This window comes from Natator depressus, chromosome 2, assembly GCF_965152275.1.
Source record: "Natator depressus isolate rNatDep1 chromosome 2, rNatDep2.hap1, whole genome shotgun sequence".
NCBI classification, from domain to species: Eukaryota; Metazoa; Chordata; order Testudines; family Cheloniidae; genus Natator; species Natator depressus.
The window spans coordinates 10,360,754-10,378,581 of NC_134235.1; the positions used below are offsets into that span (position 1 = coordinate 10,360,754).

Consider the following 17,828-nt stretch of genomic DNA (forward strand, 5'->3'; position numbering starts at 1 on the left):
CCCGCCCCGCCCCCACTCCACCCCTTTGGAGAGGCCACGCCCCTGCCCCACCTCTTCCAACCTCTTCCCTGCCCCCATTCCAACTCCTTCCCTGAAATTCCCACCCCAACTCTGCCCCCTTCCTGCTCCCAGGGGGTGCAGGAGGGATGCGGGGTGTGTCAGGGGGCTCAGGGCAGGGGGTCGGGGTGCGGCAGGCAGCTCAGGGCAGGGAGTTGGGGTGCAGGAGGTGTGGCAGGGGGCTTAGGGCAGGGGGTTAGGGTGCAGGAGGGGTGTGGGGTGTGGCAGGGGGCTTAGGGCAGGGGGTTGGGGTGCAGGAGGGGTGCGGAGTGCAGCAGGGGGCTCGGCTGCAGGAGGGGCTTGGGGGCATGTCCAGCCCGGCGTGCACCGGGGCAGGGCAGGGCAGGCTGCCTGCCTGCCTGCCCACTCTGCCCCAGCGCCGCTCTGGGAAGCGGCCAGGTCCTGGGGGATGGGGCGGCACAGGGGTCTGTGTGTTGCCCTGGCTGCTCCTCTAGGTACTTCCCCTGCAGCTCCCATTGGTTGGGAATGGGGAACTACGGCCAATGGGAGCTTCGGAGGAGGTACCTGGAGGAGCGGACAGGGCAACGCACAGACCCCTGTGCCGCCCCATCCCCCAGGACCTGGCCGCTTCCCGGAGTGGCGCGGGGGCAAGGCAGGCAGGCAGGGAGCCTGCTCTGCCCCCGGTATGCACCGGGCCGGAGCCGCTCTAGGTAAATGCGGGCGGGGGGGGGGGGGGTTCGGGGGTGCTTCCGGGAGCTGGTGGGCCGCAGAAGATAACCCCGCGGGCTGCGTGTTTGAGACCCCTGATCTCGACCATCCCTGACAGGTGTCTGTCTAACTTGTTCTTAAAAACTCCATTGACTGTGATTCCACAACCTCCCAGGGCAATTTGTTCCAGTTCTTAACTACTCTTGCAGTTAAGAAGTTGTTTTGCTGATGTCCAACCTAAATCTCCTTTGCTAGAATTAAAACCCATTACTTCCTGTCCTGTCCTCAGTGGGTAAGAAGAACATTTATCTCTCTCCTCATTATAATGACCTTTTCGGTACTTGAATCCTGTTATCATGTACCCCCTCAGTCTTCTCTTCTGAAGACTAAGCAAACCCAATTTTTCCAATCTTTCCTCATAGGTCATGCTTTATAGAGCGTTAATCATTTTTGTTGCTCTCCTTTGGACTGATGCCAGTTTGTCCACATCTTTCTTGAAGTATGGTGTCCAGAACTGGACACAATTCTCCAGTTGAGGCTTTATCAGTGCTGAGTAGAGTAAAAGAATAACTGCTTATGTCTTGCTTAAAAAACTTCTGCTAGTACATCCCAAAAGTGTTTGCTTTTTTTGCAACAGTATTACATTGTTGACCCATATTTAGTTTGTGATCCATTATAACCCCAGATCCTTTTTGCAGTACTCCATCCCAGGCAGTTATTTCCCATTTTGTATTTGTGGAATTGATTATTTCTTTTCAAAGGTAGTACTTTGCATTTGTCCTTATTGAATTTCATCCTATTCAAATTCCAAAGTGCTTGCAACCTCTCCTCGCTTGGTATTGTCAACAAACTTTATATATATGCTCTATTTGATATTATCCAAATAATTTATGAAGATATTGAATAGAATTGGAACCAGGACAGATACCTGCAGAAGATCACTTGGTATGCCTTTCAAGCTTGATTTTGAGCCACTGATGATTACTCTGAGTACATTTTTTCCAACCGATTGTGCACCCACTGTTTAGTAGTTTTGTCTAGGCTGTATTTCTCCAGTTTTTTTGAGAAGGCCACATGAGACAGTATCGAAAGCCTTACTAAATTTGACACATATCCCATCTACTGCTTCTCCCCATCCACAAGGGTTGTTACCCCATCAAAGAAGAATACTAGATTTGTCAACAACAAATCGTGTTTAAAATAATCCATGTTGACTGTTATCCCCTTATTTTCTTCCAGATGCTTACAAATTGGTTGTTTGATTATTTGTACCATTATCTTTCTGGGTAATGATGTTAAGCTGACAGGTCTATAATTCCCTGTATCCTTATTTCCCTTTTTATAGGTAGGTACTATATTTGTCTTTGTCCAGTCCTCTGGGATCTCTCCCTGCTCCACAAGTTATCAAAGACAATAATTAACGGCTCAGAGATCTCTTCAGCCAGTTCCTAAAGTATTTTGGATATATTTCATCAAGCCCTGCTGAAGACATCTAACTTGTCTAAGGAATTCTTACTTTTTTCAACCTATTTTAGCCTCAGATTGTACTTCATTTACACTGGTCGCTGTTAGTCATCCGGTTACTGATAACTTTTTTGGTGAAAGCTGAAACAAAAAGGCATTTAGCACATGGCCATTGCTGTGTGTTCATTATATTTCTCTCCTTATTGAGTAATGGGCATTCCCTGTCCTTGATCTTCCTCTTGCTTCTAATGTATTTGTACAATGTTTTCTTGTTATCCTTTGTCTTATCTAGTCAAATCTAATTTTTTACCTTGGCTTTTCTAATTATGCCCCTACATATTTTTTTTCTTCAACTTTTGTAATTTGACCTAGTTTCCATTTTTTGCATGCGTCTCTTTGGAATTTCAGGTCATTGAAGATTTCCTGGTTAAGCGAGGGTGGCCTCTTACTATTGTATATTTCCTGTACGTTGGGCTGCTTTGTTCTTATGCCTTTAATAATGTCTATTTAAAAGACTGCCAGATCTCCTGAGCTCTTTTTCCCTTAGTCTTGCTTCCATGATATCTTACCTACCAATTTTCAGAGTTTGCTAAAGTTTTCATCTTGAAGTCCATTGTCTTTATTCTGCTGTTTTCCCTCCTACTAATCCTTAGAATCAATAACTCATATTATTTCATGTTTACTTTCACCCAAGCTGCCTTTCACCTGGAAATTCTCAGCCAGTTCCATTCTGTTTGTCTGAATCAAATCTAGAATAGCCTCTCCCCTAGCCACTTTATCATCTCTCAAAAAAATTGTCTCAAATGAATTCCAAGAACTTGTAGGATAATCTGTACCCTGCTGTGTTTTTCCAACAGATGTCGCTGTAGCTGAAGTCCTCTATCACCATCAAGTCCTGTGTTTTGTATGATTTTGTTAATTTAATTTTTCCTAGCTTGGAGTTCTTTAGGAGTTTTCTTTTGTTTTTTTGGTAATATATTTGGTTTTCTTTACTATATTCTTATAGTATCAAATTTAAAAACAAGCCTCGCCCTCCTCCTCCTACCCCCCCATCACCAGCTAAATATAGCTGGCAATTTTCCCTTTAAGTGCAGTTGTAGTCTTTTTTTTATTTTGTCTCACATGATCATATTCATTCAGATGAGTTGAATCACAGAATTAAATATTGTGGCACTTTCAATATTTCAGTAGTAGTTCACTGAGATTTCTCAGGAAGTGAGATACTGAAATACATTCTACAATTCCCATTATTTACATCAGAGCATTTTTTGAGGTGATTTTAAAACTATATTTGCTGTGCAATCAAATATACAGCAGTGATTTTGTTTGGCCAGAACTCTTAGAAATATCCAGTAGACACTTTTAACAAACATTCCCTTATTAAAGGGAAAACATAATAAAATAGAGTAATTGTTCATACACTAATGTGTATTTTAAATTATTGATTTTTTTTTCAACTGCCTCATTTATTCTGTTAAATTTTTTTTTTATGAAACTGGTTTAGGAGGAAATTGATAATGTTTTGAGTTAGATTTGTTCATATTAAGCAGGGAGCTCTTATATCTTAATAAATGAAGATAACATGCATAAAGTGACTACCTCTCTTCCCATGATATCATTATAGATCTGCATTGTGTGCACTATGGCTTTTTAAAGTATGACACTCTATGCATGGGAAAAACAGAAGCATGATAATATTATGATCATAATTTAGTTAAAGGAAGCAGGAGTGAGTTCTGGTATGAATTCATTTAAGCAGAAATGATAATTGATAAAGGCTTAATTTCTTATTTTAATACACTTCCTTAGTGCTAAATACACTATTTTTAATTTTACCATTTATATTACCAAAAAAACTCAGCTCAATACCAGTAATTAAGGTTTTGTCGAAATAAATGTTAGCTGAAGAACTCCTACTCCTAATTCTTGGTTAGTACTGTTCTGCTGTTTCTTGGAGGAAAAAATTCTTGGGGAATGGGAGGGAGGAGGGAGGAAAGGAAGGAACTGCTGAGCCTACCCCATGCATATAAAAAGCATGGTTTAGGCTTCCCAAAATCATGAGACTGAAATCCAGATTTGGTTTCTAGCCTTTAGAGTGCACTTGGAGCATACTTCCAAGTTTTTCTCTACAATCATAATGGCTAGAACTTACTTTTAAAAAGATGATAAAGCTGAGTTTCTCACAAAATGACCTGTCTTCTGGAACTGTGACTTTGAGAAACACACTAGAGATCGCAAGACTTTTGATAAAGACACAGAACTTGGGCAACTCTGCAGCACGCCATTCAAAGGATGAGTATAGATGATCTCAAAAAGAAAAGGAGTACTTGTGGCACCTTAGAGACTAACAGATTTATTTGAGCATAAGCTTTCGTGAGCTACAGCTCACTTCATCAGAGCTTATGCTCAAATAAATCCCTTAGTCTCTAAGGTGCCAGAAGTACTCCTTTTCTTTTTGCGAATACAGACTAACATGGCTGCTACTCTGAAACCTGTAGCAGATCTGGAACTTAGCTGCTAGGCTCTTTCTCAGTCCAGCACCAGATGGCACCTCTCCATCCCTTCAAGTCCACTTACACCATCACTGTGTGATTCCTGAACTCCAGTTCCTTCACCTGTCCCTCAACAAATAACTTCCCTCCACGCTTGGAGTTTATAGCAGGTCATTTTATAAACATTTGAAAATACTTGTAAATGGTGTTTTGTAGATACTCATAAAAAGCTGTTTTAAGACATGGCCCAGAAGAAGAAAGAAGGAAGCAAAAACCAAAATATTGCAGTTTGTCACTTTAATGTGTGCACACCTCTGTGCATAGTATTTCGACACTCCATTCTAATGTACAAGGTGTGAGAACTGGGACTTTCTTTGGTGTTATCCAGAAGGCCCAGTAAGCATCGCATTAGGTAAACTGTGCGGCAGCCATTCCTGTAATGAAATGCTCTTTTATGCAGTGTTTATAGTCCTTGTACCAGTTCTTTCTGACTCTATGGTGCTGCTGGGCAGGGCTTGACAATAACTTTCTCTCCCCCCCACCCCAGTCCTTCCATCAGCAGGTATGTGGGTTATAAAACTGTTTTAATTAGACAGTTTAATCCCTTTTCTTTTATATTGTGGGGAGGCTGCATGGCTTCGTGAGTAGAGCACTGGACTGGGATTCAGGAATCCAGGGTTCTGTTTGTGGCTCTACCACTGGCCTGCTGGGTGATGGCTCTGGGCAGGTAATTTCTCCTTCCGGTGTGTCAATGTAACCATCTTTAAAACGAGGCTAATGTAGGTAAGTGTAGTGTGAAGCTCTTTGAGATCTACTGATGGAAGGCGCTATGTAAGAGCTTGGTAGTATTATTTATCATGTCAAATTATGATGGTTTCTATTACATGTTTTGTAACTTGTCACAGGACCTACCAGATAGTTGGCTATATCAACAGAGCACAAGGCCAAGCGGTTATGATTCTATTTAAGAAGGGAACTTTAGGTAATCTTTCAAAACACTAACTTTAAAATTCCTCTTTTTTTTTTTTTACACAAAACTTCTCAGAAAAATCTATTCTGAGATGAGAATGCAGCATACAAAACTTTTGATATTGGCATCCAACAGATACAGGGTAATGGATTTAGATGGACTATTGATTTGAACTATATGGCAATATTATACTTGCCTGTACAAGCAGCATTTTTACCTTGTTAATTTTGGTGAAACAGTAGTGCTTGTTAGGAGATTAAGGATTAATTGAAGCCCTGGAGTAAGCATTCACAACTCCTTCTCTTCTGTAATGAGAGGGTGGTGATAGACTCAATGTTTCTATAGAACTTTGATATCTTTGGATGATAGGCACTATATACATTCAGAGTATTATTATTAGCTTAACTACTGGTTTAACATGAACTAGGTAGAGCTACACTTCCAGATGCTACTATAATTTTAGTGTAGCTTTTAAAACTAATAGTGACAAGTAGTTAACATTTTTAAAGAGTATGCGAGACACTGGAGTAGGAAAAGTAATGCATTATAGAGAGTTGGAAAAGTCATTTGGCTTTCATTGGTTCAGTAGCTACAATAAATGCATTTTTTCCTTCTAAATTAATATTAATATTAATGATCCAAGGATTTCTGTCTTTTAAGCAAAGAAAAGTCAAGTCCTTAGCAGTGTCTTTGACTATTTTTTCATTTACTGCTGAAACTGCTTCTGTTTGCGTTTTGTAATAGGGAGAACACAATAAGGAGAGATTATAGATTGTTTATGTTGCAATAATCCATTAATAAGTGTAATTTATTACAAGATTTTTTTATTAAAACATCAGTCCAAATTGCTGTTGTAATTCCTTTTTTGTGTGTGTTGGTGATTAATCTCCTGCTAGAGAAGATCTTTATGTAATGCTGTTATGGATTGTATGATTTTTTCCGCAGAGGAAGACTGCAGTGATTACTTGTTAGACAACTCAATATTTACTAAATATATACTGGAATTAATTTTTTGAAATAGTTTTTAACTGTACCTCCTAAAACTATTAAATTATTGCTCATTGTAGCTACCATAGTACCTAAATCTCTCACCATGAGCTCCAGTGTGGACATGCACAGATCAGAGAATTCAGCTTCCATTTGCATGCATGCAAAATAGATCTTTTCAAGAAATAAATCTGGTCAGACAAACCCAATTTCAATTTTTTTGATGGAATTACAATTTTGGTTGATAAAGGTACCTGAACAGATAATTAAAAAGTAGCATTACATAATATTATTAAAGTGTATGTTAAATGGATTAAGAACTGGCTAGCTGACAGATCTCAACAATAATTGTCAATGGGGAGTCATCATTGAATAGAGGTGTTTTTAGTGGGGTTTTGTAGGGATCAGTACTATGTCCAGGGCTATTTGAATGTTTTCATTAGTGATCTGGAGATAAATATAAAACCACTGCTGATAACGTTCGTGGATGATACGATGGGCGAAGTGGTAAATAATCATGAGGACAGGGCAATCATACTTAATGATCTAGATCACTTGGTAAGCTGGGTCCAGTCAAATAAAATGTTTTAATACAGCCAAATGCATAGTTGTGCATCTAGAATCAAGGAATAGGTCATCCTTATAGAATGGAAGAATGTATTCGGGAAAGCAGTGACTCTCAAAAGGATTTAAGGGTCATAGTGGACAAGCAAAATAACATGAGCTTGCAGTGTGATGCTGTTGCAAAAAAAAGCTAACACAATCCATGACTCTCTAAACAGGGGAGTAGTGAGTAGCAGTAATGAGGGATTTTTCCTCTGTATATGGCATTGGCAAGACCAGCACTGGAATACTGTGTCCAGTTCTGGTGTCCTCATTTTAAAAAGGAAGTTGAAAAATTGGAGAGGGTGCCCTAATATGATTCAAAGGTTGGAGAAAATGCCTTTATCGAGAGACTTTAAGAACTCAATGTCTGTAGTTTGATAAAGAAAATTGAGAGGGGACTTGATTATGATGTGTAAGTAGTTCCACAGGGGGAAAATGGAGGGTGCTAAAGGGCTCTTTAATCTAGCAGAGAGTCATAACAAGAACCAGTGGATGGAGCTTTGTACTTCCTTCTTTGTACAGAGTCTCAGAAAATAGGCCATATTTATTTATATGTAGCATTTTCATTTTCACTTTCACCTAGCTAATTTGAGGTTTAAATGGAGAAAGTGTGACAGTTACAAATAAGGTACATGAGTTTATTAGTAGCAAAATTTCTGTTGACATTTCTTTTGATTACTGTACAACATATACACTAGTATACACTGGCTACTAGTAAAATATAAAGTTGAGAATGTGACTGAAAATGTGTCCTTCTCATTCAGTTTTGAGATGAGTACTACAATACACAACTTAAGTTTCCATTTTGCATTTGCATTACTTTATAAATGATCATATGTTGCAATTCCCATTTTTTTCATGCATCCCATTGTTAGTAATCTGTAGAAAACATCAAGCCATTATTTCATGCTCCCTATTAAAATAGACATGAAAAGGGATTCCTCAGGCATAATATTAGAAGTTATGCTACAGGAGTTAACCAGTTGATTCCCTTTTTTCGTTATAATCGCAAGGGAAGAAATCCCATCTTTTGCATCTCTCATTTAATTTAATAAGCACTAGTGTAACCTTAAATTTGGGGGACACTTTTTATACCTTCTTTTGTGCCTTTTCATGTTATCCTTCTTTCTTGTGGATTTCACTGAATTCTAATGTAACAATTTAGCTAAATAGAGAATTTCATCCAAAGCCCACTGAAGACAATGGCAGGCTTTCTGTTGCCTTTAGTCAGCATTGGATCAGGACCAAAATCATGACTGCATCTTTTCTTTAACTCTTTCTGCAATAGAGAGAGAGGTTATGTTTCATTACCTGATTTTTTTCCTTTTCATTTGATGATGTATTGGGAGTATTTTAGTTCAAGGCAGTCTGGAATATTACTTAGAACTTGAAAACAGAACAAAATAAGAAATTCTGATCCTTTTATTTTTCTAGATGGAATAAGTATCAGTGGACTTCCGCTTTCCAGTCCTTTTCGACAGATTGTCAAACCACGAGTAGAGAGCAAACCTATCAACCCGACTGAAAGCAGCAAAGTTGGTGACTTCAGTCATGTAAAGGTAAGGTAGTGGTATTGAAGTAGGTGAAGAGTTCAGCCTTCAGTTCACTGCATTCTACTGTGTTTTGTAGTAAAGATATGGAAGAGGAGTTTTTACAGGCAAATATTTTCTTTACATAGTTGTTAAGATGTATTATTTGAACTATAGTCTTAGACAGGGGTGAAAGTAAGTCTAGGGACTTACCGGTACAGGGCTGGGCTGGGGCCGGCTCTGGCCCCTGGAAGGGGCGGGCCCTCGGGAGGAAGGGGTGGGGCTCGGGGGGTCAGAGCCAGCCCCAGCCCACCCTGTACTGGCAAGTACCTCCTTCCCCCTCCCCAGGGTAACAGCGGATTCCGGGGGCTGTGGCAGCGGTTTAAAGGGCCCTGGGCAGTAGCGGCGGCCGGAGCCCTGGGCCCTTCAAATCATCCCCGGAGGTTATTCATTTCCCCCCCTTATTAGCCTTTTTTAGTTGAGACCTGTGATGCGGAGAGGATATAAAGAGCTTGTATTAGTTCATTTTGATAAAATGTACTTGAGTCAGGACAGTGCAATTGCTTCAGAAACAGGGTCTTGTTTTACAGACACCTATGAAGGTGTGAAGCCTGCTATTGGTGATATGTAAATAGTAAGAAGATGGAATAAGATGGAATAATCAGGAGACAGCTTAGTGAATGTCAGTATTAAAATTAGGAAAACTTAGTGCTATGAGTCAGTGTTTAAGTGGGTAGAAACGACACTGTTTGTGCTTACTTTAAGGCGTTCTGCCCTGGAATAAGCAACTGTAATGGGTAAAGATAGTCTATACACTTTGTCGAAGCCTTAAACTACTGGACTGATGCCTTCAGGCAGTGAAATAATAGTTGAACAGTATTCGTACTCCTCAGGTTTTGCAGAAGATATTGCTTCCAATTTTAAAAAATTGTAATTGAGACGCAAAAGTAGGACAATTTCTATATCGAATCCTTTATTCTTTATATTCGTTCTTCTGCATTTCAAAGTAAATTTAGGATGTCACTCTGGACAAGTGGTGGGCAGACTATGGCCTAGGGGCTGCATCCGGCCCTTCAGATGTTTTAATCCGGCCCTCGAGCTCCTGCCAGAGAGTGGGGTCGGGGGCTTGCTCCACACGGGTCCCGGGAGCAGTGACATGTTCCCCCTCTGGCTCCTATGCATAGGGACAGCCAGGGGGCTCTGCACGCTGCCCCCGCCACAAACACTGCCCCCAACACTGCCCCCGCAGCTCCCATTGGCCAGAAAACAGGGCCAATATGAGCTGCAGGGGCGGTGCCTGCAGATGGGGCAGTGCGCAGAACCACCTGGCCGTGCCTCCACGTAGAAGCCGGAGTGGGGACATGCCTCTGCTTCCGGGAGCTGCTTGAGGTAAGCGCCGCCCAGAGCCTGCACCCTTGCCCCCCTCCCGCACCCCAACCCCCTGCCCTAGCCTGGAGTCCCCTCCTGCACCCTGAACTCCTAATTTCTGGCCCCACCCCAGAGCCTGTACCCCCAGCTGGAGCCCTCACTCCCTCCTGCACCCCAACCCCCAATTTTGTGAGCACTCATGGCCCACCATACAATTTCCATACCAAGATGTAGCCCTTGGACCAAAAAGTTTGCCCACCCCTGGTCTGGACCATCACTCTAAAGTTATTTTCCGTTTTTCTGGCTCAGTGGGTGTCCTCCTATGTATTTTCCCTGTTGTAAAATTACACGGACAAAACTAAATTAAAATGTGAAACCTGATAGATTTCTTATCGTCATGATTCTCACTTAGGTATTGCTTTTAGCATTGTAGATTTACTCAGTTTGAATGCATTAGCATTATTTTTTAAGTTTAAATTTGCTTTTGAAAAGTTAAAAATTATATTAAAGTTAATTGTTAAATGGTCTTTCTTCTCAGTCTTTTGGTGAAGATTGAATGTAATGTTAGTTCAGTATCTGATGCATCTTCTACCTGGGATCTACATCCTGCACTAGACCATAACATCAGAAATTAGCACAGTTAATTATTTTATATACTTGAAAATATTTTGCTCAGCATGCCTATAATTTTATAAACAAATCTCGGACTCTACAGTTCTCTCTCAAAACCTTACTTTTGTATCTGAATTTACTCTCTTCCTATGGCAGAGCTATTTACAAGTCTGTTCAATCAATAATCAGATGAAGATGTTTGAAAAGATGATTCTTTCGGACCATTAATATCACTAATGCACTTTGATTTATTTCTGCATGTTAACAGAGAAATGGTAGTTAGTGTAGTTAAGTATTGTTAGTGACAATGTGAGGGATTATAAAATATTCCTGCCGTCTTTCAATTTATTTTATGAGATTGCAAGTCTGATGTTGAGCAGTAAGTGATTTTCCAAATGCTCATCCTGCAAATTACCAACATGATAGCGCAAACATTTGGGAGTTAAACCAGTCAGATGTTCAGCAATTGTGTAATTAACATAGAGCTGTGTAGGAACCCAGAAAGTCCATCCCATGAGAAGCAAAATTTCCCACAGACAGGAAATGTTTGAAAAATTCCATTTTGGAAGTATTGAAATGGAAATTTCTTAACATTTCTGCTAGCTTCCCAGCTGCCTACTTTCCTTCAGAGCCAGGTAGCCCAGTGAATCGGCCAGTAGGGAAGTCCTGGCTCCGCAGAAGCCCATCAGGTAAGCAGCTGAGGATCTGAGTATTGCTGGAGGCTGTGGCACATTGGACTACAGGCTTCCTAGCAGCCTGGGAAGACTGGTATGTGGGCAGGCAACATGGCTGAAAACCAGGCAGGTTTCCTTCAAAAGATTTGTTGAAAATGACATGTTCCCATGGACTATTTCAGTGGCAACAAATTGGCATCATATATTGAGATTTAGGACTTAACATGCATTTTAGAGATTTTTGTAGGGTAGATTTAGTCCTCAACACACTCCAGTTTTTAGCATGTACAATTTGAGTAGTTATGTAAAAATCTACATTTGTAAGTTGGACTTTCACAATACAGATTACACTACAGTATTTGTATGAGGTAAACAAAAGAAACAGTATTTCTCGATTCATCTTTTTTACAGTGGAAATATTTGTAATAAAAATAATATAAAGTGAGCACTGTATACTTTGTATTCTGTGTTGTAATTGAAATCAATATATTTTAAAATGTACTAAAACATCCAAAATATTTATAATAAATTTAAATTGGTAGTCTGTTATTGTTTAACAGTGTGATTAAAACTGATTAACTGTGACTTTTTAAAATCTAGTTAATTTGTTTTGTGTTAATCATTTGAGTTAAGTACAGTTAATTGACAGCCCTAATTAAAATGATTGTGCATACTTAGAGCCTTTGGCTGGTACAAGATAAAGCAATCCCCATATGCTGACATACTTACTTACGTACAGTCTTGTAGAAGCATATAACAGCAAAGATAGAAGAAAAAGTAAGTGGAGATTACCACAAAGCTTGATTGTACTCAGGCTCTCACCATTCCGTTATCCCTGGTGTCCTAACTAGACCTTGTTCTGACCATCTTTTATAACCTTTTTCCTTGCATCCAGGATCATATTTGATTTAGGTCTTAGTGCCCTGCCCATGTTTTCCACTGAATGCATCCAATGAAGTGAGCTGTAGCTCACGAAAGCTTATGCTCAAATAAATTTGGTAGTCTCTAAGGTGTGCCACAAGTACTCCTTTTCTTTCTGCCCATGTTTGTTATTCTGAGGGATGTAAATAAGGTTCCATTTGCTAGTATAAGCTATTTATATCCTATGTTTCCCAATCGTTTAGATACTTAAATGTGGTTACACAAACTCCCAGATCCACTATAAATCTTGTATTCAGGTTTGTGCGGTATACTCGTTTATCACAAGCTACATATTGCAAACTATTTCTAAATCTTATAGCCTTAGGTTATGTAGTTATGCTAACTCCATTGCTAATTAGACTATTAAAACTATTAATAGGCTCATTAGGCCTCAATTTACTGCAAAGCCTTCCTTAGTAGTTTTACATCTCTTGCATTACAGCTTTAATAGCTTCTATTTTAGATGATATTTCAATATGCCTTAGCACGTGCTATGTAATTTAGTTTTGCACCCTCAGATGAAATCAGGGATTACAGGTTAACAAGAACTGCTCCACAGCAAGATGATGAACAAGACACTCCACTCACTGAAAGATTCTCATACCATCCTCTGCCTGTTGGGTTTATATATATATCCCACCTTCCTGGAGAAAATTCTTGAGACTGCAGCTATGAGCTACCAAGACTGCAACAAGGCAGGCGCTTGGCTCCATTAGCATCTTACTTCCAGAGTAATTTGCCTTTTAAAAAGAGATTTTGATGAGTAGCTCAAGAGCCGTCCATTAGTTGTTTTAGTACCCCAGTTTGGCAGTTGCCTAGCCTATTACTTTCCACAGTGGCAGACCTTAACCATAGCCAGATGGATTTTGGATGTTACTTCCACTAGATGTACCACTGAGTTCCAGTCCACCCCACCTTCCAAATCCCCTTTGCCATCCCTCTTCAGGGACCCCTTTCACAGGAGGATTCTTCAACAGGAAGTGGATCCCTTGATCCAATTCGGAGTTACAGAGCCTGTACCTCTTGAATACAGAGGAAGGAGTTTTTACTCCAGGTACTTACTATTATGAAGAAGACAAGGCAGAATTCCCTGACAGAGAGGCACAGCAAACATTTCAGTGAGGACCCTGAGTGGGAGCTGCACTCTTCAGTATCCAACAAATCGTCCATCAGTAGGGCTACCTGCCCTGGGACCTCTGTGCTATCCAAGAAAGAAATGCTGAACTGATTGCTCTCACAATGGTCATGTTCCGGACTCTGGAGTGGAGTAGCCACCTTACTCTCATGGTCAGAACTGTTAATGTTTGTCTTCCCTCCTATTCCCCTCATATCTTAAGTTCTCTGGAAAATGCAGGGCAACAGACCATCATTTTGGGTTCACCATGACCCTGTAAATGACCACTTGCAGGTACATTTATAATTTTCCCCCACACTGTTCTCTCAGAATTGGGGCAAAACCTGCCATCCCAACACAACTCCCCTCTGGCTCACAGCCTGGGTTTTAGTTGGGCAACATACTTAGAGTGAACTTGCTTACAAGAAGTGCAGTCCATCATGATTAATAGTTGAAACCTTCTACATGCAAGTATTACACTGCTCAGACTTGCTCACAAGAAGTGAAATCCATCTTGATTAATAGTGGAAACCTTCTACATATAAGTATTACGCTATTGTGTGGAAAAGTTTTGCCAGAAAGATCACCTTTTTCTGGAAGAGCCAGAACTTCCCTGTATCTGTAACTACATCCTGTCCCTAAAGACACTCAAACTTTCAGTCTGCTTTCTCCTATAGAAAGCTACTCAGTTTTCACTCACCTCATCACAGTCCAACTCTTTAAAGCCATTATTAAAACTGTCCCTCTGGTATCTTGACCTCTATGCCTCTTTGGGTTCTGAATTTAGTACTAGCAGCACTTTGGTAGCTGCCCTTTGAGCCCTTGGCTTCATGTGCCTTCCAATACTAGATACCATTAACTTGGGTTTGAATAGAGACTGGGAGTGGCTGGGTCATTACACACATTGAATCTATTTCCCCATGTTAAGTATCCTCACTTTTTAAATGGGCCATCTTGATTATCACTACAAAAGTTGTTTTTTTTCTCCTGCTGATAATAGCTCATCTTAATTAATTAGTCTCTTACAGTTGGTATGGCTACTTCCACCTTTTCATGTTCTCTCTGTGTGTGTGTGTGTGTGTGTGTGTATAATCTTATATGTTCCATTCTGTGCATCTGATGAAGTGAGCTGTAGCCCACGAAAGCTTATGCTCAAATAAATTTGTTAGTCTCTAAAGTGCCACAAGTACTCCTGGTGTTTTTATCAATGAAGGTGGCTTTTTTACAGACATTACTTCAACTAGGAGGGCAAGTGAGGTTGGTGCCATTGTGGGAGATGCACTGTATACCATCTTTCACTGAGATAAGGTGTCCCTCCGAGTACATCCTCTTTGTTTCTAAGATCCAATCAGACTTCCCTCTGAATCAAACGATTCATCTGCCCTTGTTTTATCTGAAGCCCCACAATGCTAGGGATGACAAGAGATTATATTATCTAGATGTTCAAAGGGTCCTAACTTTTTACTTTGATTGGACCAAAGCTATTAAGTACATCTCCTAAACTCTTCAATTTGCCAGAAGAATGACAGGTGAAACCATCTCAGAGATTCTCAAGATGGATCTTTGGCTGCATCCTCTTCTGCTACTAGCTCTCAAACTCCTCCTCTGTATGATATTAAAGCTTACTCAACTAGGGCCCAGGCTGCCTCATTTGCATCACTGTCAAACATCCTTTGGTTCAGCAGTACGGCAGATTGTTGTCCGAGTTACTTCCTCGGACCATCCTCCGAAATAAGGGTTGCTTGGAAATTACCAACGGTTAGTACGCATGGGGACCTGCGCTCAGAGAAGAAAGGAAGATTACTTACCTTTATAGTAAATGGAGTTCTTCATTTTATGTGAGGTCCCTGTGGGTATTCACTACCAACCTTCCTTCTCCTCCTCTTTGGATCCTTGTGATTCGTGGTAATTTAGGAACTGAAGGGATGGGTGGTCTTTGTTGCTACTTTATGCCCTGGGTTTGCAGTACGAGGAGGCATAGACCAAAGGACTCTCCTACTGAAGAATTTCTCATCCGGGGCACCCGGAGTTTGTGCACATCCACAGTTAACACCCAAAGGGACCACATGTCTCTAAGAGTTTCAGTTTCTATGAGGTAAGTAACCTACCTTCCTTAGACATCTAACAAAAAGGAATGCAGGCTGTACTTACAAAATGGGAGACAGTATCATAGAAAGCAGTGGCTCTGAAAAGGATTTAAGTATTATAGTGGACGAGTATCTGAAAATAAGCTTCCTGTGTAAAGCTGTGGCAAAAAGGGCCAATGTGATCCTTGGATATACAAATAGTAAAGTAGTGAGTAAGAGTGTGTAGATTTTTACCTCTGTGTATGGCATTGGTGAGACCAATACTGGACTACGATGTTCAGTTCTGTAGTCCTCATTTTAAAAAGAAGTTAAAAATTGGAGAGTGGCTCTAAAATGATTGACAGGTTAGAGAAAATGCCTGATATTGAGAGACATAAAGAGCTCAGTCAGTTTAGTTTATTTAAAAAAAAAAAAAGAAGACTAATAGGGGACTTGATTACAATGTATGAGTGCTACTGTGCAGAACAAATACAGGGTGCTAAAGGGTTCTTTAATCTATTGGAGAAAGGCATAACAAGAACCAATATGTGGAAGCTGAAGTCAGAGAAAATCTGATTAGAAATTATGCACACATTTTTAATAGTGAGGGCAATGAATCCTTGAACAAACTACCAAGGGAAGTGGTAAATTTTCCATCTCTCATTGTCTTCAGATCAAGACTTGATGACTTTAATATGCTTTATCTAAACACAAATCACACTTCAGTCAAATGCAAGTTATTGATGTACAGGAAGTCAGATTAGGTAATCTAATGGTCCCTTCTGGCCTTAAACTGTACGAATCTATTAAATCTAAGAGCCTATTGTGGGGACTGAATCTACCCAGGGAGAAATCTTCCTGTTAGAGGATCTGCCCTGCTGGCTTACTTGTTGCTTCAGGACAACCAAGGAGGAGTGAACTGCCCTCCAGATATTGCCCCATAGCCCACACTGTGTGGGAAGGCCAGAGTGCTATTTAGACCAATTTGAGGTATATATTAAGGTTAACCATGCAGTATTCATGCTAATAATAATGGTTTGATAATCGCTAATACAAGAAAGAAGTGGGACTTTCTAAGTTTGCAAACAATTAGGAACAACCTGTCAAAATAATAAATATCTTTTGAGTAGTCCATGAAAATGTAGTATGCAACTCTAATTATGGTTTGGAAATATTTGTGCTTGTCAGAAATGATAATTCATAGAAATGTAGTTATTTATTAGCCCTGTATAACGTAGATAAACGAGCCTTCAAAATAAGTTGAGTTTCTGCAAATGAAAATTAATCTACAGCAGTATTTCAAAAACTGCATACTTCCATTACCACCTTTGAAATGTACTAATTTGGACATTTTCGAATATGGGTGCTTAAAAACACAAACTGCTTCAATCCTAAAAATTATAAATGAAAGAGAGAGTACTGGAACAGTAAATATTACCAATATTTTACATGCAGTTCCCTGCAGTCTACAATAATGTTTCTCTACAAATTTCAATGTTCTAATAAACCAGTCACTGACTTCTTGAAGTGACTGGATTTTTAATAATATCATAAATTTAGTATTCTATAAAAATGCTTAATGACATCATTATAAAATTTGAAGCTGAAAAGAAAATTATAATGAAAATACTATGTTCAGACTTACTATTTCTGTTACTCGCTATTCAGTAATTGTAACAACTCAAGTTTTAGTCATCATAAACTATTGAAAATCTCTACCTGGGGTATAATGCAATATCCAGAGAGGGAAGCTGGAACAAGACATGGCAGTGTGCCTCAAAAGGCCAGTTTGTGTGTTGAAACCTATTCTGTTTTAACTGGGGGAGGTGTGTATTGAACTTCCTATTCCACAGTCCAGAGTATCTTGTGTAGTCTAGTTTGTTACACGGGTGTACTACTCATTGTAATATACAGAAATTTATTAGTATCCCCTTAAATAGGTTGTGAGCTCTCTAGTTCAGTGGCTTTCAACCTTTCCAGACTACTGTACCCCTTTCAGGAATCTTATTTGTCTTATGTACCCCCAAGTTTCATGTCACTTAAAAACTATTTACTCACAAAATCAGCTATAAATAAAAAAAGGGTCACAGCACACTATTACTGAAAAAATGTTTACTTTCTCATTTTTTACCATATAATTATAAAATCATCTGGAATATATTGTTCTTACATTTCAGTGTATAGTATATAGGGCAGTATAGACAAGTCACTGTGGAAATGTTTGTATTGACTTTGCTAGTGCTTTTTATGTAGCCTGTTATAAAACTACATGAATAACTACATGAGTTGATGTATCCTC

General features: G+C 39.8%; 1 protein-coding gene across 4 annotated transcripts in view; it reads left to right on the forward strand.

Annotated features, from left to right (window-relative positions):
• TRAPPC9 (trafficking protein particle complex subunit 9) overlaps positions 1 to 17,828 on the forward strand; it is an 806,604-nt gene that overhangs the window by 169,647 nt on the left and 619,129 nt on the right. For all 4 annotated transcript variants that reach the window (XM_074943804.1, XM_074943805.1, XM_074943807.1 and 1 more), the window contains one exon: positions 8,680 to 8,804. In XM_074943804.1, the coding sequence (XP_074799905.1) occupies positions 8,680 to 8,804 (125 nt within the window). The remainder of the gene's footprint in view (positions 1 to 8,679; positions 8,805 to 17,828) is intronic.